Source organism: Triturus cristatus, chromosome 3_2 (assembly GCF_964204655.1).
Source record: "Triturus cristatus chromosome 3_2, aTriCri1.1, whole genome shotgun sequence".
Lineage (NCBI taxonomy): Eukaryota > Metazoa > Chordata > Amphibia > Caudata > Salamandridae > Triturus > Triturus cristatus.
In genome coordinates, this window is record NC_140584.1 from 85,153,141 (window position 1) to 85,173,870 (window position 20,730).

General features: G+C 43.0%; 1 protein-coding gene across 21 annotated transcripts in view; it reads left to right on the top strand.

Moving 5' to 3' along the window:
* Positions 1–14,019, top strand: part of MUC13 (mucin 13, cell surface associated) — a 772,367-nt gene extending 758,348 nt beyond the window's left edge. For all 21 annotated transcript variants that reach the window (XM_085647277.1, XM_085647282.1, XM_085647279.1 and 18 more), the window contains one exon: positions 12,359–14,019. In XM_085647277.1, the coding sequence (XP_085503403.1) occupies positions 12,359–12,418 (60 nt within the window). In that variant the 3' untranslated portion in view covers positions 12,419–14,019. The remainder of the gene's footprint in view (positions 1–12,358) is intronic.
* Positions 14,020–20,730: the final 6,711 nt, after the last annotated feature.

A 20,730-nucleotide genomic window follows, 5' to 3' on the forward strand; every position in this document is an offset into this window, starting at 1 on the left:
GCTACATTTAACCGAGCCTACTCTCAAAGCAGAGGATAACATTTTCTCCTTTAAAGAATATGTAAGAAAGTTTACTAAAATCTTCCTTGGCTTAGGTTTGGCAGGGTTCCTCTTATGTGGGTCCCGATGAACTCGCTGGAGGTCCTGGGCTAGATCAATTTCCGGAGAATCTTTTAGGATTGTGTCCTTTAGAAGAGAAATCACAAAATGTGAAATATCTCCCCCTCTAGGTCTTCAGGGACATTTAGTATTTTGAAATTATTTTTTCGGGCATGGTTCTCAAGACGCTCTATGTCGTCTTTCAATTCCCTATTTTGAACGGTTAATTTGTACATTTCCACCAAGGAGCAATGCAAGGCTTCCTTTATTTTTGGGATTTCAAGTTCCAGAGCATCAGTTCTCTGTGTTACTTCTTCAACTTTTTGAGCAAGTACTTCACATGAGGACTGAATTGCGTCTTGGTTAGATTCAGAAATAGTAAATCTTCTCCCTATAGCCTCTCTTAGAGCCATCAAGATATCTGATAATGATCCGGCCCCCATAGTAGTGGATGAACCCGTTTTAGTTTTATCCGGTATATCTGGTAAATCCAATAAGACCGGGGGGCCAGGGAAAATAGGGACTGGAAAAGAAGCCACCACAGCATCGGCCATCACCATAGCTTGTGAGGGTTCTGGACTATCCTCTTGGTTGCCTTGATTTTCTAAAACCATGTACCTATTGAATATATCAATAGCGGGGTAGATGACTACCGGTACCTCAACTGATGTACTTGTCGCAACCGTTACCCCAGATTCAGAAGGCAAAAGAGGCGGAATAATTCCTTGAGATAATGGAGATAGTGGAGTCTGCAGAAGAGCAGTCTGTGCACTCAGGGAAGCCATACTAGGTTTTATTTTTAAACCCTTATCAGAGGGGGTAGATATTACCTTATAGAAGGTCTTCAGGGAGGGGGTTACTTTAACTTTGGAGGGTAGGACTTTCTTGGCTCTTCCCTTCCCTCTTCCACCCCCCGGTGAGGTGTTATCCGTCGTGGTTTTCCCCTTGCGCTGCCTAGTACTGTCCCTAACCTCCGCAACTGGGGTTGATACGTGTGTAGTAATATCAATGCCTGTATCGAATTTCACAGTCCTGTTACGGAGAGTGCACCTACACACAGTCGGTTTAAGGCTCTGTTGTATTCTGCAAGGGGCGTTGCACGGAATACTGCTATCCTTATTTTCCATACAACTTTGAGGTCCCCCCGCCAGACAGACCAAACCTTCTTTCTTAAACCCCTTAAATTCACCTGAGCAGCAGCGTAAACCACGCTACTAAAAACAACCCCCGCAGACTCTAGCAGTCCTGGCAGTCCTGGTATGCTCCCGCTCCAACGGAACTCCCGGGCCTCGAGAGTCCCACTCGAATTACACTTCAGGTTACAGTCCGTATTATGAAAGAGACGGTCTCCTACCTTGCCGCGGCTCCTGGTTGCTCTCAGTCCTGTCCGCTTGCTGCCCTCCGCCCCGACATACTCACAGGTGCTGACTCTGCCATTAAGGGCCCGGAGCTGGAGGCAGGGAATCCGCCGTTTCCACGCTCGCGCTGCACCAACAGCCCGCAGCGTTGAGAGCTCCAGGAATGGGACACCGCCCCTTGAGCCCCACGAGCCGAACACCATTCGCGTCTTTGAGGGCAGGCGCGCAGGACCCACACAGGAGAAGTAAGTATTGCCCTTCTCACAATCCCATACAAAAGACAGCAAGGAGGTGTAATGAAACAATGATAGTGCTAAAAATACAAAAACAAGGCAAAAGAAAAAAAGAAATTAGGGAAGGGGTCCTTGCGTCTTAAAATGCAGTTTTTTACTTCCTAAAACGCTCGCAGGGTCCCATGAAAGGTCAAGTGGCAGGCATCAAAGGGAGCACGTCCGCGGCTGTTTAGCTTCCAGCCGCCATGTTTCCCCTCTATTCCCCTCGGGAATGGAGCATCACTGAGAGAGTTGCTGCAATGCTCCCTGCTGCTGGGGAGCACCAACCTCTCTCTTTCCAATGGGCAAGACGCATATTTATCACCAACATAGCTTCAGGACAGGGATTAGACCTCAGTTTTTTTTATAACAATCTTCATTACTGAGTTGTCTAATGGCTCTTGTTCACAATCGTACCTATTCATGACGACCACGTTACCTCCCTTGTCAGCCTCATGGATGACAAGGGAGGAATCTTTCTTAAGACTGTATAGGGGTGCGCGTATGGAAGATGGCGACCGACTCGCTGGGCTGGAAGGACAGGCTAACCCTCGCTACCCCATTGTTTGAATCGGAACGGTTGGGAAGACTCTGGCATACGAAGGGCTTTGATAAGTGGGATCTGATAGGGATATCCAAGGTGGGGGATGTGCTGCATAAGGGGAGGGTGAAGTCTTTCGAGGAGTTGCAGACTGAGTTTGAGCTAGGGCCTTCAGAATACTTTAGGTATATCCAGCTGCGTCACGCCCTCCGATCAGTCCTAGTGGAGGGTGAGAAGGTGCCGGAGTCTTCTCCCCTTGAGGACCGAGTCCTTGATGGTCATATGCCCGAGAGCACGATTTCGCTTATATATAAGAAGTTGATAAACGTCCGGGCGGACTTGCTATTGGGCCTGAGAGAACAGTGGACCAGGGATGGCCTCGAGTTGGATAATGAGGACTGGCAGTCAGCGGTTTCTTCGCCTAAGGAGGTTGCGATTCCGTCGCGTCTGAGGCTGGTGCAGCTCAAAATACTGCACCGGGTGTATGTTACGGGGCCACGGCTGGTCCACATGGGATTCTCGGAGGATGGCCTGTGCAGAAGGGGATGTGGTATGGTGGGTACTTTCCTGCACATCATTTGGGAATGTGGGGTCGTTGTGGAGTTCTGGAGGAGAGTCCATGCAGTTATGGGGGAGGTGACGGGCATTGTGGTACAGCCGGAGGCGCGGTGTTGCCTCCTGAACGTTTGGGGGCCCACTGATCTCGATGAGGCACAGACCCAATGGGTGACTCTGGGTAACATGGTGGCTAAGAGGGATATCGCGCGATTATGGGGCTCCTCGGGTCCCCCTACACTGACCGCGTGGAAGGAGAACATGGATTGGAGCATGTTTAGGGAGAAGACGGTCTACTGCTCTAGAGGGCGCCCCCGGAAGTGGCACGCCATCTGGGGGCGGTGGAACCAATATAGGGGGGGAATATGTCTTGCCCCGGATCTGGAACCGCCCGAGGAACAGCTTTCCCCCTGACCTACCATCCAGCACAGTTTTGGTTTAGGTACCCGTTCTGAGCCTCTGCTGTTCCCCTTCTTCCTCCGCACACAGTCTTATAATTAGTAGATGAGTGGGGTCCTGCCTCCCCTGGGGGCTTTCGCCATGGGATTTCAATGTTCTGCCTTGCTGGGGGTTGTTGTGTGTTTTTTCTGTGTTTATTTAAAATTGGACCTTTGCATTACTCTTCGTACTGTATCCGGGACGCATTACTGTATCTAACTTGCAATGCTGCCGAACCTTCGGGCTGTCGGCTGAATTTCGAAATAAAGGTTTTCAAAAAAAAAAAAAAAAAAAAAAAAAAGACTGTATAGAGCTCTACGTTCAGCAGTGGTAAGGTTTTCCACATTCCACCTGCTGCTACCCTCCAGTAGTTTATCTTTCAATCTGTACAAATCATTAGTCACCAGTCTATGAAAAACATCAATGCTGTTTAAATGTGGTCCTTGTGGTACAAATGTGTTTCTTAAACGCAAACCACTATCTAGAGAGAAATCTTGGTGAATATCTAACTCTTGGGCGATGCCTTTCAGAGGTGTCTCCATATAACCCTCTAGTGACAGTAGCAATGAGACATTTTTTAAATGTGCAACCGAAACTTCAGAAACTTTAACTGTATCCACATTCTTTGATTGAGCCTGAGATTGATTTAAGTGAAAATTACATTTCAATTTTGCCCTCCGGGAGAATTTAAACAAATCGGCATGTAATTCAGAAAACATACCCTTGTTTGTTGCACAAAAACCTAGTCCTTTATTTAATACGGACAATTCAATATCATTCAACGTACGATCAGAATAATTGATTACAAGATTATCAACATCAGAGATAGTAGCATCAGTTCTTATACAATGTTCTTTCGCCACCCGCTCCTTCTTGTCGGCTTGTCGGCTTATGGACTTCATCTGTTTGTTCCCTATGCAATACCTTAACACTTCTTCTAAAAAAGAGGAAGCACCACTCACATTAGGTTCAACTGTGCTGGTAGCAGAGGTACCCACCTCCTCAATAGAGGAAGCATTGGAACTGCTCAATAGGCTGGAAGCACTTCCTAGACTTTTAGTATCTGTATCTCTGGGCTTGGGAATTTGAATATTATCAAATTTGTGCGCAAATGTATAAATTCGCCCTTGGGAGTCATCACGGTCATCCCTAGCTATCTTGTTAAGTTTTCTCTGTTTAATACTCCGTTGGTGGATTTGAATTTGTTCCTTAAGGATGGCGTAGTTTTTATCAGTCGCCTCCTTTAAATTCAATCCTTTCATTTCTTTCTCCAAAACACGTATCTCCTCTCTCAATTTTAGATACTTTCTATCGGAATGTTCGATCAGGACATTCATCATGCTTTTGTAAATTTTCTTCCCAGTCTTTAAGTAAATCCGGGTCGAGATCATCAAATGTGGTAAATGTTAAAATTCGGAGTCCACAAGGTTTTTTTTTTATTATCTAAATACCTCTTGAGAGTTACCACGTCCCACCACTTTGAGAGCTCCACCTTCTTCAACCTCTCCAATTTGATAAATTTACTTTTAAGTCCCTTCCCCACTGGAGACATGTTTCCTGAACGTTTAGTGTTCCCTAAACTGAATAGGTCTTTGGCCAATTCTTCCCTGTGGTCATCAAAATCCATTTTTTTTCCCTCAATTCGGGTTTCTTGCTGTGGCTCTTCCTTGGAATTCTTCACAACAACGTTTGGTGGTTGGTTTCTTCATTCTTTTCTTTTTGGCTCTTTTGATCAATGGTACTTTTTCTTTAAGTCTAATATATGGTTTAGATTGCACTTAGTTTTGAATATGTAAATGCCGTAGTTCACTGAGAAATGATAAATCTTTCTTACTTATGATTGTGTAAAGAATCTTGGCAGTTTAAAAAAAGTCATGTTCGTAAGATTTGTATGTTTTGTTATTTATTGTTGTTTGACTGAATACATGTTATGTTTGCAGCCCTGAGGAAGCCCTCTTCATGGTGAAATGTGTTGGCAGCATCGGCGCTTCGCCGTCTTGATTCAAGCAACTATTAAAAAAACGTGACTAACATCTTTGAAGAGTCCGGAGAGATCTTGTTTTGTCTAGCATTTATGCTTTTCTATTTGTGTGTTCCCTCTATGTGCTTTCTTTCTTGTATTACATTAGACCATTGGCAGTAGACCTTGGAGGTGGGCAACAGCGACTCTGTGTTTTAATAAAATAGTGTACAGCTGGTTAGTGCAGCGTTAATTATCCCTTGCTGCCATTTTCTCCTTTGTTTAGTATGTTGTAGAAGTGTTTATATCATCATGAAGCAAGCAATAACGTTTTTTTTTTTTTGCCATCATGGAAATGTTAAGGGTAACGTTCTTACGCTCATCAAGAGAAACAAGGAAATGTGGCTTAATCCGGTTCTTCAATAATCATTATAAAGTTATACCATAATAAGCAACAATCAAATTAATAGTACAGAGAGTTGAGTTCACTATCCATTAGCAACAACTTGGAAAGTTAATGGAAGCAAGAATAACTCCCATGCAAGAGTCTCTGCACTGGACTCGCCAACAGGGAAGTATCAATGATTGCCCCAAAAGGTTATAGACCTCGTAATTAATGATCAAAGGTTCATGCAGATTAGAATATCCTGTTTTTTTCCCTCGCAAGAGTCCCTATAGCCAAAGGACTCGCCAACGCAGGGAAAATACAGGCATGAGCAAAAAACGAAAGGAATTTCAACGAGAGCTCGAAGTGTTAGCTCCACGAGCTAATTATGTACAGAAAGGAAAGCGGTGCACAAGGCACCCTTAACCAACCAGGAAAGCAGGATGACTGCTGTGAAACCCGGCCACCAACCATCAGGAAACCTCCAGAATAATCTGCAGCTTTTCCTGCCAGTTCTCCTCCTTTTCCGGGTTTGCGGGATGTCGCGCACGATGGTGCGTGTGACGTCAGACGCTCTCTGCATTTGGGAAATGGCATTCTTTACTTTGCCGGCACCGACTCGTTCACACGGAGACTGTCAGTTGACGCCGTGAGTGATCCCTGACAGTGATCTTGTTGTCTGTCAGCTAGTGCCACTACCAGCTGTCCTGTGCATCAAGGGTGGCTTCAGTGGAACTCCACCCTGCATATCAAGCCAGTCATTCGCCTCCAAGGGGGCGACAAAGAAATACACATTACCCTCATGTTGTACCTTCAGCTTCGTAGGTAGCATAAGGCTGTAACAGAGATGATGCTCCCACAGCCATTTTTCAGCTGGCATAAAGACCCTATGGAGTTCCTGCACCTTTCAGGTGTAGGCTGGCAAATCATGATATTCCTGCCTTCAAACGGGAGGGGGGATGACCCATGGACTCTGACACGTTGCAAAATCACATCTCGATCCCTAAAGTTAAAGAGTCGGGCAATGATGTCACAAGGCGGCACCTCTGGTCGAGGCACAGGATCCAACGCACGATGGGCACACTCTAAAGTGAAGAATTTAGAGAGTCACCGGTCACCATGGTTTCAGGGCAGTAGTGATCCATTCCTCTAGACACAACTCTGTAGATTGCCCCTTTGCTCATTCGGGAAACCCACAAAATGGAGGTTGTTTCTTCTGGAGCGCTCCTCTGCATCTTCAATCCTATCCTCCATTTGAGCCCAGAGTGATTAGAGCGCAGTCACTACCTTTTTTCATGGCCACCTATTCCTGTTGGAGTTTGGTGACATGTTCTTCAGCCTTGGGGACCCTCTCCGATATGTTACGAAAGTCGGCATGGAGCAAGGCCACCTTAATGCCCACTGTGTCAATCTTTACGAGAATGGCCTCACAGGAATCTTTTATTTCCACCAAGAGAGGTACCTGGTTCCACGGGAGGGGTCTGCTTTGTTTGCTCCCCCTTGGCAACCTCCAGAGGCAGTGGGTGGGGGTAATTGTCAATTTTGTTGGCTTGCACGGCCTTGGCAGGGTTTTCCTTTGCATCTTTGCCCCCCACAAATAGTGCTCCTGCGCACCTCACTCGGGCCCAGTCACCCTGCGAAGGCCCACTATGGAGCCCCGAAGGCAGGAATTAACTACTGTCCATCCCCCTGAGGTTAATGAGTCGATGACCAATAGTCACAGCCCAGTACATCAAGTAGGGGGCTCCCAGGTTTCTGCTCCCCTGCTACAGAGTGCGATCCAGCAGCTGGTGCACAAAGCACCCCACAGTCTCACTCGGGGGGGGGGGGGTGTCCTCTCTCTTCTACTGTCAGAAGGGCATATCCCTTACTTCTCTACAATAATGCAGGCAGTTATCACGCCCAACCATGCTTGTCCTGTGGCCTATATCAACATTGGGCAGCCCAGTCTGTCCCCATGCAGCACACTCCGATTGAAGGAGGGCATAGCCCTTCCCCTCTACAATAATGCAGGCAGTTATCACACACCTAGCTCCATGCTCCTCCTGGGGCCTGTATTGGTATTAGGAAGGTGGAGGCCAGGGGTCGCTTTGATGCAGGTGCAAGGGGGAGAGACCGGAGAACTCAAGCACCCCCACACGTGAGTCCACACACCTATATGTATTAGCACAACCCAGAGCGCTGCCCACTACCACTGCCTCCTCTGACCGCCCCCTTACCCCGGAGGGGCCATAGGCATCAAAATCATCACTAGGGAATCAGGGAGTGTCACAAAGGGTTAACCCTGACTTGTAGGGGGTACATTTGTCAGCATTGGTCCGATGATTATGTTGGATGCAGATATAGTCTGCGGGAGCTCCAGGTAGCACGGCTATGCAGCCATCTTGCCTGGTCATTCACGTATATTGGTGAATCTTGATACTGTTATATGTGAGTAGGGCCCTTAAACATTAGCATCAGCCTTGGTTCTTTTTCCAATCTCTTCCATCCATGTCAATTGCCTTCCTAACTTTACGAACTTAGACAACACCAGGTATTCACTACTACGCAGCACACACCCACTAATCACACCTGAAAAGCTACTCTCTTCTTCCTTCAAAGTAGACTCCAAATCCTCCATTGAGTCTAGATAAGCTAGGTTTACGGGTTGCAAGGTCTCAGATGAGTTAACGGAGTGGCAGGCAATGCCGCAAGGATACTAACTGGAATAGAGAATCTGGACTCGCCTGTTCCATCAGAATCACAAGCAGGACTTGGTGAACTTGTGATGGTCTGCTAATACAGGTTTGTAGACATAATAAAGCAGAATAAGAAAATGTAAAGACCTCCTATTCCCCAAGTAATGGTATAGGAGGCGTTTGTGTTATCTTGCATGTGGCCTGAGCAACCAGGTCAAAGTTAAAAGATCAGGGGTGGTGGTACTGGCCTTCCCCTGGACAATTATGAGGAATATCCCAGAACACTAGCCTCCTGTTGTTTCTACAGTGACAGAAACCGGGCCCAAAGCAATTGGTAGGGCCAAGTGTATCACCTAGCCATCTGAGGGATAAAGCCTTGGGGCCACCGAGAAATGAAGCACCAACAGATGACAGTGAAAAAACCTGCAGGGAAAAATCAGAAGAGACATCACCAACCACCCACTGCTGCCAGCAGAGATATTTGCACTGCCCTTTGAGATCACTGGACTAAGCAATTCCACATTTAAGAATCAGTCATGTTTGTTTCACTGACTATTACCTCCCTGCCTCCTCATCCAGCGGCCACCTGCTTCACCTGCTGCAGGCTATTAATAATTTTTCAGTACACTACGCATCACAAATCAAACCCCATACCAGAACTCAGTTGTCCATAGTAGACCAGTCCCATCCACACAATTTTTCCTGCCTTTTCAGGATCCAAGTCCTTCTTGTTAACTGAAAAAGCAGCTACAACTGGAATCACAGGAGAATATCTAAGCAGCAGCTTCAAGAAGACAAACGTTCCCCGTATGTCAAGCAGGCTTAGCCAGCAGATTCACACGCCTTTGCATCCTTAAGACAAGTCATAAGGTAGACTGGCTATTTTCCATTAGTAGAATTCCTTTTGATGGTTTGAGCAGGTTCCTAAGTTGTTTCCTCCCACAAGACAAAAATAAAATCCTTTAGAGGTTCTTTTCAGGTATTGAACTCTAGAAACAGTGGGTGATCAAGAATATTTATGGAGAAATTCAATGTGGTGTTGGAAGAGGACACCTAGCCTATCCTAAAATAACTCCCACTTTTAGAATATTCTAAGGTCGCCGAAGTCTTGAGGGATTTATTTCAGGTATCAGGCATTTGAAAGGAAATAGAGCTCAATCTCCTAACTAAATCCTCTCTTTACTGCTCCAATCATCTAAAGAAACATATTCTCTTCTCCAAAACTGCAATGACATGTTATAGTCTCAGTTACCAGTAATGATTTGTATCAAATAGTGACACTGGAGGTAAAGTTTTCCAGTCAGCGGAGAGCGGTGAACTCCTCAGATGGAGCCAAGGTGTATGGTGGATGCCCGGGGGAATTACTTGGAACTTCTTTGTCCCACTTCACCTGGGATGCACTTTGACATTGCCCCTGTGATGATAAAAAGTGAATGAGACAGGATCCTTTGAGCCACAACAAGCTGGGGAAGTATGGATTACTTCTTGGAAACCCAGCACTACAGCCATGCTCAATCCCACAGTCCCAACAGCTGCCAAGTCTTTTGCACCAAGACATGGTGTGGAACTCAAGACCACAGTGGGGCTGAAAACTGTCGCTTAACTGAGTTTCTGGAGGAGTGAGGATTTGGTACCAGAGAACCTCTGAGCTCCTGGGCACAGCCCTTTAACCATAAGAAACAGATTCAGCTTAAAGTGATGGCCAAGTGCTTTCACGCTTCCTAGGATTGGTTACTAGCATCGTTTGAATATTGCCCTTGAGGTCAGTTACCACACAGGAGATGTTAGATTCAGGTAACATACAGAATATTAAGTGCACAACTTTAATATCAGGATACTTTCACACATTTAATATCAAGATACTTTCTCTGTGGTGGCAAGTAATCATAACTTCTTTTATTAGAATGAACAAGTGTTTTGGGCGATGTCATATGAAAGAATGGGGAATAAATTGGTGCTTTATTTCAACAACCAGATAATTTTTTTATTGAAGCGTTATATTAATGCAAGCATGTTTGTTATACCAAAAGAGCCACCCAGGCAACCAGATGGAATGTAGTTTAGATATAGATGATATGACCACATCCAGGAAACAAGCACATGTACCTTCTTGTCAGTCTATATTTTTAACACTACTTTTAAACAGATGGAATCTTAAACACGGACCTCAGGTTCAGGATTCTTCCTCTCCTTTTTTTTTTAGAATTTTTGAAAAAATGGGTTTCAGCAGTATGCCTTGTTCCATTATTTTACATCAGATGTGCTGCTGTTGGGCTTGGGGGCCAGGGTGTTACCTTTGGTGACAGCATCATTCATTTCAGCCTGATGTATGTGTTGGTGTTTACAAGTCGTGAAGATGGGGAGCAATGCAGATTGATAAAACTGAGATTTTGCACATTTGTTTCTTAGGAAATTAGAGTAGAATTCACATATTGAAGATTTCTACAACAAAAGAAAGTTTTTTGGTTTTTCTAGAATCACAGGATTTTTGATCAAGAGAAGAATCGTTGTATAAATCCTAAAGTAAGAAACGTAGGGGCAGATTTATCAAGACTTTGCGCAGACTCAAAGTCACACAAAGTGATGCAAACTGGCGCAAAGTCTTGACAGGGTATTTATTTTCCAGCACAAATCCTTTTTCTGCTGGAGAAGTGCCTTTCCTAGGGCAAATAGTGATTTATTCTACTTTGCTTCATGGGGTCATTCCAGCACACCCGCACGTGGTTTTTGATGCAAAGCCTTGTCTGCTAAAACTGCTAGGCTAGGTTTTGAATCAAAAATTAACATGAGGCAGCCACAGAGCTGGAGAAAACATTTTATTTCTCCTAACATATCACACATTGAATACGTGCTGTAGAGTGCAGCACACGTGCAATGTGTGAAACCTTTTAAAGGTTGTCTAGGCATAGGATTTGGTACTGGGAGTGATCTGCCAGTACAAAACCTATCCTAGAAAACGCGCACTAAGAGGCTGCCTACCATGGTGTAAACAAAGCAGAAGGACCTTTCTAGAAAATATGGCTCTGCACTGCTCTGTCCGACTAGCACAACGCTGCACAACAACTAAGCTCGGTGCTCTGCATTGCACTGTAATTTAGTGAATCTTGCCGTTAAAGTCCTATTTAGAGTTTGACGGATGCAGGACATACGCCAAAAATGGTCGATGTTGTGTCTGTCCTGTTTAGAGTGAATAAATGGCAAAACACTCCAAATAGGGTGGACAGGAATGCACTACTTTTTGCAGATTTCCCACATCTGCCAAACTGTAAATACCAGCTTTGGACATTGGACACTAGTTCAGATTGCATACCAATACCAACCAGATAATGGTTAACAGATTATTCCACATCACCAAGACAAACAGATGTTTAGTCAACAACCTACAACATTCAGTGAGATGTAGCCTTAGTGTGTCCAATTGGCCTAAGGCACTTAAAAACAATCATTTGTAAACAAAAAGTGTAAAGACTGCAACATCACGTCCTGGTGATATGGAGACATCCTGGAAGCCTTTTTAAGTAGAGCGATGCACTCAACATGGACCAATCAGAAAGCTATGGTGCATTAGGCCACGGAGAACAAAAAGAAAATTACTTCCTGTTAGCTTTTGGAAGCTATTTTCTGTAACAATAGGTTTGGCATGGAAGGCTCTAAGTCAACCTTCATGATAGACTTTACTGAAATGTGAATCATGAAACTATCAGATGAAAGACTGGAAGATCACATGACGAATGGTGGCTCCACTTGACCTGACTGCACTTATAATACAACACTACTTCAGTGGAGGTCTTGTAGTACTGGAAAAGATGCAGAATCCACTGCAATTAAACATCAAGTTTTGGGGGAAGTTTCTAAGTCAGGATTATGACCTTCTGGCACTGCATGGTACTTCTATGGGCAGAAAAGAATCTGCTGGGACCATCAGTGAGGCCGGGTAGATTGTTTTCATACATTTCTATTTCACAACCAAGTAGGTATTTCTTGGAAGGGCAGTGGCAATATTCTGACACTGAACCAATGAAGTCAATATGTTAAAATGTGTTCTTATTCATGTTTTTATCCTCCCTTTCAGGATTCCTGGTATGAAATGGCTCCGAAGGACAACAGACATGGAAATCAGTCTAAATACTAAGAATACGGACAAGATCTGTCCTTAAGCGCCCCATACTGGACCCAAGAAAGAGAAGATGGCACTCCTCAAGTTATTTCACATACACTTGATACCAATCAAAGGAAAAAAGGAACCTTGTCTGCACATAGAGATCACAAGGAAATGTTTGTCAAATTAACTAATGGCCAGGTGATGTTATGTGCAAGGACGACCCATAACAATACCCTCGGTCTGCTTACCGTTTAACCTCTCATAGACCGGACAGAGTTACTATAGCACTTTCTATCAGGATCTGAATTTAATTTACAGTACCTCCTCTGAAGCAAAATCCTAAACATGATTCCCATGACATAGAATGATTTTTTTCTTTAAGATTTTATATAACTATATTATTTAAGAAGCCTTAACTATAAAATTCAATGGCCTTTTTTTTATACTGAGTCAAAGGAGATGGAAATTTGTTAGCTCTGTAAAATTGTTTTAAAAAAAAGCTTGCTTCACCTTTCCTCAATCATAACAATTGCCTTCCTAAATCTCCTTTGTCCGGCATAACAATCTCTGCTGTTTGAATCAAGCAGTGTTTACATCCTAAATATTTCAAGAAAAGCTTTTCTTTTCACAAAATGTAGTTCAAATGAAGTGTGCCCCATTGATGTTGGGGGCAGCCTCATTAAATTGAATTAGTAGTGCAGCTACGAATCCCCACTTGAGTCTCCGGTGGCATACGTGAAACATAACAATCACCGGAAATAGTTTTGATTAGATCATAGATGAGGACTTCATAAGGGGCTACTAGAATAACACATGCTCCCGAGTTGTAGTAAGTTACTTTGCCTCCCTATTGGAATTGCCGATACCCAATACCAGGGGCATTGAATACTCTGTGGAGCTGAGCTACTGGCTAACCCTGAGGTATTTCCGAGAATGAGGAATTACTGCGGGAATCAGTAATCTGGTCACAACTCCGGTAGATATTTCTCATTTCTCCCCAGTATTTTACCTGGAGACTCCAATTGGTTTTAGCCAACTGAGGGCCTGATTTTGATCTTGGCGGATGGGTTACTCCCTCACAACGGTTAGGGATATCCTGCCTGCCGAAATATAAATCCTATAGGATATAATGGGATTTATAAATCCGCAGACGGGAAATTCGTAACTGTTGAGATGGAGTAACCCATCCGCCAAGATCTAAATCAGGCCCTAAGTTTCTTAGAGAACTATGCAAGACCTGCAGCGGTACCATGGATATTGTAATTACAAAGGCACCAGTAACTACCATTATCAGTCCAATTGGAATTAAAAGTGCACTCTAAATGAGGGCCATTATCAGCTACCTTCAAATAGATTTTGCACTATGAAAATACATTCCTAAAAAGTGCAAAATGAAGATTAGAAAGATTAATGTATTTTTCCTTGCACTTCCAAAGATCTAGGAAAACTCAATCAAAATCTAACAGAGTTGAATATAATAAACAATTAATGTTTTTTTAAATATAAGTGTATGCTATGAATTTATATAATATAACTGCTAACGTAGTTAAGCATCTCCTATCCTCATTGAAATCTGTTTTTACTTTTTGTTTTTCAAAAACATAACTTCAATAAAATTGTTCTCACGGTTATTTTGACTTTTGTTGTTATTTTGTATCGTGATCTTGCATCAAAAGTTCCCTAACTAGTATATGGTGTCAGTATTTCATGGTAGAGGTTAGTGTGGAAATAGAAGGTCAGGTGTGGAAAGGATTATTAACCCCTTCAGTGCCCCGCCCTTTCCCCGCCCTGTGCCGGGCGTTACATTAGCGGGCGGGGTTCATGACGAGATAGTCTCGTCATGGGCACAGCGCAACCGTGCTCCATGACGAGACTATCTCGTCATGGGCACTGAAGAGGTTAAGGCAGCGCACTGTGATCCCAGTCCAAGCAGTGGGGCTGGAGCCGTCCTTGTATCTTCTGAGGTGGAAACCTTAAAATCTATCATGATTTGTTGTATGATTTGTGATTAACTGCCAGGGAAATTCTACTAAAGTTTCAGTAAAAATGTATCACTATCGTCTGAGGATACGTGGGTTGAAAACTGAGGGCCCAATTCACAAAGACCCTCCGCACTCATGCTGAGGGTCCGCAGTGGTTGCGGGAGGGCCCGCACTCGTGGCGACACCTCCGTACTGCAGTTACCCATTGTGGAATCCCCACCACAACTGTGGGGCCTCCGCCACAAGTTTAGAGGCCCTTTCTGAATCAGCCCCATAAATTTCAACTGAAAAAAAACAGAAACTCCAGAACATCTACTTACAAAACACTGAAATGAATGAAGTCGTTCTTGTGACAGTTTTGATTTAAAACTAGAATATCTTATCCAAGCAGTTTCCTCTGGGAGAGTTTGGATTGTCCCGGCCTCATCTTTACAGCACGTTTATGCCTGAACTTGAGCATACTATTGTTTTGTTTTTTATAGGGCAACCATCTTTTTTGATAATTAAGGGTGCTGAAATACAATTGATCGAACTGAAGGGAATGTTGCTTATGTAGCACCAAGATTGAAAATCTTGACCATGTCTTATTTGTGTGTCAATCATATGATGATTTGCTGTCTACCAGAATAGTGCTATTGTCAAATTCTAAGGGAATGTCAGATAATGTACAGAACCACAATTAAAATTATTCAAATGAAAGGAAATCTTGCTTTAACAAAGTTTTTAGCATGATGCATTTGTGATAATTTTGACATGTAGTAATATGTGTCTCTGTTTGTTTGCTAAAACAAATACATATTATTAAAAATAAAAACAAATGAACATTGTTGTTATACAGCTAACAAAGATTTCTAATAGACCTAAAAAATAACAACTTCTGCTCAATAATTGATATACCTCACACAGCCATTGGGCCATTTCTCCTGAATTTCAAATCATAGTTGACTAAGCTGATTTTTATGGTTTGTCTTCGCCTGGAATGTCATTTACAACGTGAGAGAGGCCAGGCTGCATTAAAGGCTTTCAGGCCACTTCTCTGCTGATTCAGAAAAATGCAAGTTTTCTCATTTCTCATTATTAGAATCTCTAAAAGTAAATAAACAAGCTATGGCTTTCCAAAATAAAAGAAAAATCAAAAATGACTGCCTGTGCATGCGGAAGCATGCACACACACAGCTAACCATCTTTGACTTTCTTCCTTTGCCTTAAACCAATTCAAGATGGCTGCAAGTGCGTAATGACACTTGCGTGCGTGGGTGACCACCCTGGAATAGTTTGCTTCAAAGAAAATGCTTGCTTAGATAACTGCCCATGCTGTGCATAAATCCACTTGTGTCATGATGCACTCCTAGCGATTTGTATGTTTTTTTTAAGGTTATGATACCATTCCAAGATGGCATACAGACATTTTCAAACAGTAAATTTTAAGAAAAAGTAAGTGCCGGAGAACAAAAGTAAAGAAATGAGTGATGCACTAGCAATGTGCCGTTGCTAGGCCCTCACAAGCAAGTTTAACAATAAAATTAATAGATACAAAATAAGCAAAGAAAAAGGGAGCGGGAAGAGGAGCTGTGGGGGACCATCAGACAAGGGAAGGGGGCAACCAAAGCATTAACTGCAAGTGCAGGGTGGGGATCTGAAGGACAATGTGTGGATGGGGCAGAGAGTGTGGAAAGACATACACTCCAATGGAGTGCTGGAACACAAATGAAAAAGTGGTCCATTAACGTCAGAAAGGCAGGACTCCAACTAAGCTAATCGGACACATTGTAAAGAAGAAATGTTCCACGGAGAGGAGAATAATTAAAAAAGCCATTGAATAAGTAGTAAGGAACAGAGATAGACAAGAAAGTCATCCAATTAAGATCAAGGTGCTGAAAGAGAGCCCAATCAATGTAATAGTATATTGCAGATAAAACATCTTTGACATGGTACAGATAAAGCTGTCTAGGCAAAACCTAACAACCATTTTTAAGGACAATGCGCCTGGGTGTACTGTGCTAACATGTAAGCATTAGCACATTTGAACAAGGCACACGGGGGGCCTTAAGCAGGAGCAGACAAAGAGGGCTATAGTTGCTAAGTAGCCACTCATGCAGTTTAATGCAAGAACTCGAGTGGAGTTGAAAGGAGACACTCAAAGAGACAATAACATTAGGTGAGAGGTGAATACTTCCCTGGGCTTACCCAAGACATGATTGACAGAGTACAAAGCCAATCACTGAAACAGACTGGTTGAATAAAGCCACTGATTGAAATGGATGTAACCAAAGCCCATTTTATGTATTATGTTATCAGAAGGTCTGTTTGACAGCTGCTCTGTCAAAACCCATGCCTAGAAAGGTGGGTTCCTAAAGCTGTAGTTTTCAGAACATTTGTACTGCAGCACCACCCTTTCGGATCACTGGGACAAAAAATGTTGGCCCCTAGAAGGCACTCTCCTTGCACTAAATGTTATAGCAGGTAAAGACAATTATTTATCGAAAAGCCAGCTCACACCGCTGAAAATAAGGGAGTCTAGGAAAAAGTTGCATAACATAGGCTTTTGAGGTAAAGTAATCCCCTATTTCTCCCAAATAAGAGCTGAGCAAATGCAGTAATATTACATTTCCACACATCTTTTCTATTTATTAATACATTTGCTTAAATGCTTACACTGAAATCAGTCCCCGCAGTATTGGTAATACCGGACAATGTATTGCAAAACTATTTTCTCTTTTGTTTATTTCAATACAATTGAGAACAATGAAGAAGGTACAGGAAAGGAAGTGACCATCTCTGTACCATAATCAACATGTACAGGGGAAAGCCTGGTAGCACCAGTGTGCTACAAGATCTCAGCTACAAAACTGCTGATATGTTAGTCCTCTTGTCCTAGCTAAGCACTGAATGAATGTTTAACCCAAGAGCCGGCAAAATCCACAGTACCCTGTGATTCTCAAGCAGGAGCAAGGGATACCAGCAGGGAACATACTCAAACATTATTTCCTATTTAAAGTGTGAGGTGGTGGTGGGCAGAAGAGTGAGAGTCACTTAAATTTAGAAGGGAAGGTAAACAAAGACGTCACTCGCTATCATCAACTCAGACAGACGTCTTTCTTGATATTCCAGGAATATTTTCTAACCTGATAAAAGAAATAATGATGATGAAATAACGATAAAGGTCTCACAGCAGCATCAGCTTACAAGAACAGGGCTCATAGCACTAAACACACCCATGAAGCAACAGTCACCCTGCTTCCCCAAGAACAAATTTACATCTATAGAGGTAGTCTCTAGAGAAGACATTGATTGAAAACCTTGATAAAGCAGAACTGAAAAGTGCATCATCCAACACATATTGAATGAGGACAAATCAAGAGAGTCTTCAATCTCTAACACAAACTCAGGTGCATGTGTGGCCCTACTGAACTGAAGCAGACTGGGATGAAGCATGGTGGCCCATAAACTCCTGTGAAAGAGGACCATGCCAAGGCCCCTGCCAGACAGATGAGATTCATCATGGCACCAGCAAAAGAAAGAAATAGCACACACCCTGTGTCACCAAATGGAGACATCAGAATTAGTGCCAGATCTTCTGGGATTATCAGTACCAACATAGTATGGGGCCGGAACATAGGAAGGAACACTGCACCAATTAGAATTGCAGAGGTGAAAATGAGGGAACTGAAACTCAACTAAGATAATTAATTATATGATCACAAACTTCAATAAGCCTGTTGCTCCTGAATACCATGCAGATTTGCATGATTTAGTCCTTGTCTGGATTAATGCCAAAATAGGTGAAAGAAGAGTGGCCTCAAAAGGAATTTCATCTGGTACTTGCTAAGTTCAAAAGAATGTGCTGTTGAAGGCTGCACAAAAAGTAACTTTTGAAAATAATGTGCTTTAGCTAGTGATTTCAAACTGCAGAGAAGAGATGGAGGGCAATGAATTGAAGAGGTACTCTATCAAAGCTATATTTAATCATCCTAAAGCTGCCCATCCAGTCCCTATTATTTTGGCATTTTGGATTCTGCATCAAAAATCCTTCAATTTTAATCCAGGAACTATAGCTCTCTTCAATCATTTTCAGACTATAGATCCTTCAATAGGCCAAGACAGAAGCAACAAAATGCAAATCCATTAGATTGTAATTTTGTGTAATTAATCAATTTCTGTTTACGACATTGTAACCTTGACCGCCCTTCAGTGTTTTATAATGCACTAAATATCGCTAGACCCCCCCCCCGCACAGACAGCTGCTCTCACGGTATCCATAAGGTCTCATAAATTAAAAACCTCCAGCCACACCCAGCATCTTCTGAGGGAGGTTCTGGTGGTGAGGCCCTGTGACTGCCCTCCTAGGAAAATAGCTTTGTTGTGGGGGGAATTGTCCACATTTTTAATACAAGGCTGAGTGCCATCATATTTGTACAAAGTGTTAAATGTAGGATTCGATGTCAAGTCTCCTAGACCCATGACTAAAGTCTAGCCACTATCAACAACAAGCGTGCCAATACTGAATGTCAAATCTGCAATTTACTCACTCAAGCCACACGTGACCCTCAACGTGATTAGAAAATAATTTATTTATTTAATTTTTTTAGAAAAAGTTTAGAAGAAAACTATTTAAATTGAAATTGGACAACAAAGTGATTCCCTTTTATCCTTGGTAAGTCACTTAATTCACTTACCAAGGGTATGAGGGTATACTAATGGCAAGTCCTCAAATCTACTACTAAGTGGTGATAAGGAATAGAAAATAAGATACAGTATTACATACTAATCACACTTTAAAAAAAAAAACTGTCTGGTCATGTGTGTGAACCAGATGTACAAAAAAGTGATAGTAAAAAGTCGATCGTAACTGCAGGTCTGCTTTTACATTCCGACTTTAATTTTGCGAAGCGACTGATATACCAGTAGATCACATACAATATGTCCATTCATTGGGGGGGAAGGGTGTCACAGAACTACCTGCCAAAATAATATTAATTAGGCAAGTCAATACTTGAGATTACCAAGTTTGTTGACAGACATGGTGGCCTGCAAGAAATAGCAGACCTTAATCCCTGTATTTCACAGTCCCAAACGGGAAACTTTGTTTTTAAAAGAGTTTTTCTTTAATGAAAGAGCCGGTGCTGCTTTACAAAAACAATTTCTACTTAGGGATGAATTGGAGGGTGGAGGCTTGTTCCAATGAGACACTGACTGCTCCCCAGAACCCTTCCAAACAAGACCCAGAAGTGAAGTTGTCCAATGGACACAGCTTTCTCTTGGCAAACCTATTACAACCTACTTCAAAAAGCTGGTAACTTTCAATGGTTTGTGACCGCAATTAGGGCAACAAACCGTTGATCAATCGCCTTCCGAATAACAATCAGAAGGCAACGCCTCTTTCAGACTCCTTCCTCGTTGCTCTTCTGAATGGCTCAGTAAACCCATTTTGCAAATCGGAAATGCTTTTCCGATTCACAAAATGGGTTTATTACATAGTAAAAACCCATGTTGCTGTCACTAATGCTGTCATTTTTCTAATCGTGAGGTTTCAGACCGCAAACTTGCTCTGTACATCTGGCCCTCTAGCTCTGAAAGTAACTATGGGCCTAGAGGAGGGCAGGATTGAGCTCGATGACTCATAGTTCACAATGCACATTTCTTTCTCCTCACCAGCCCCAACCAGCATTGATTCAGTCCTCAGAATCACACAAGATTTCACTCTTTGGACCCTGAGAATATGTATTTGAGTACCAATGGCCTAGATCCTGGAGGTCCACACCTCAAGGATCTAGGCCATACAAGCAATGAAGACAAATATTTTTGGTCTCAGTTTACTACTACAAACGCTGATGTCCCCAAGAAAGCTGTTGACTGCTAATAACGGCTGTCGTAAATGTAATAGATTGAGATGATAGGCAAGGTATGAGAGAAGTGGCAGAAGCAGTAGTGAGGATGCAGAATTTCTCAGGGTGGGGGTGAAGGCAACTGATTTACAATCACAAGGGAAAGATTTGAGGATATTTTATTGCGGGATAAACGCTGGCGCCCTCTAGAGCGGGTGTTTGTCCTGCGGTGATTTTGCTGTCCTTCCCCTCTTGCACGGCATTTCTTTTTTTTTATTTATGGGGGTGCCCCTGTAACCTCCATTTTGTTTTGGTTACAAGGGGTATCCCTGTTTCTCTGAGTCCTCGCTGTGGCATTTCGCCAACTCCTGAGTTGTTTATTTATGTGATGCAGTGCAGTCGGCAAAAAGTTCCCCTGCACTAAGGATGAGGCACAATAGTGTCCTACCCAAGGGAAGGTGAATGAGTTTAGTGAGGAAAGGATGGCATTACTAAACCACTCTGTTTGTTCTCAATAAACCTTAATAATTGATTG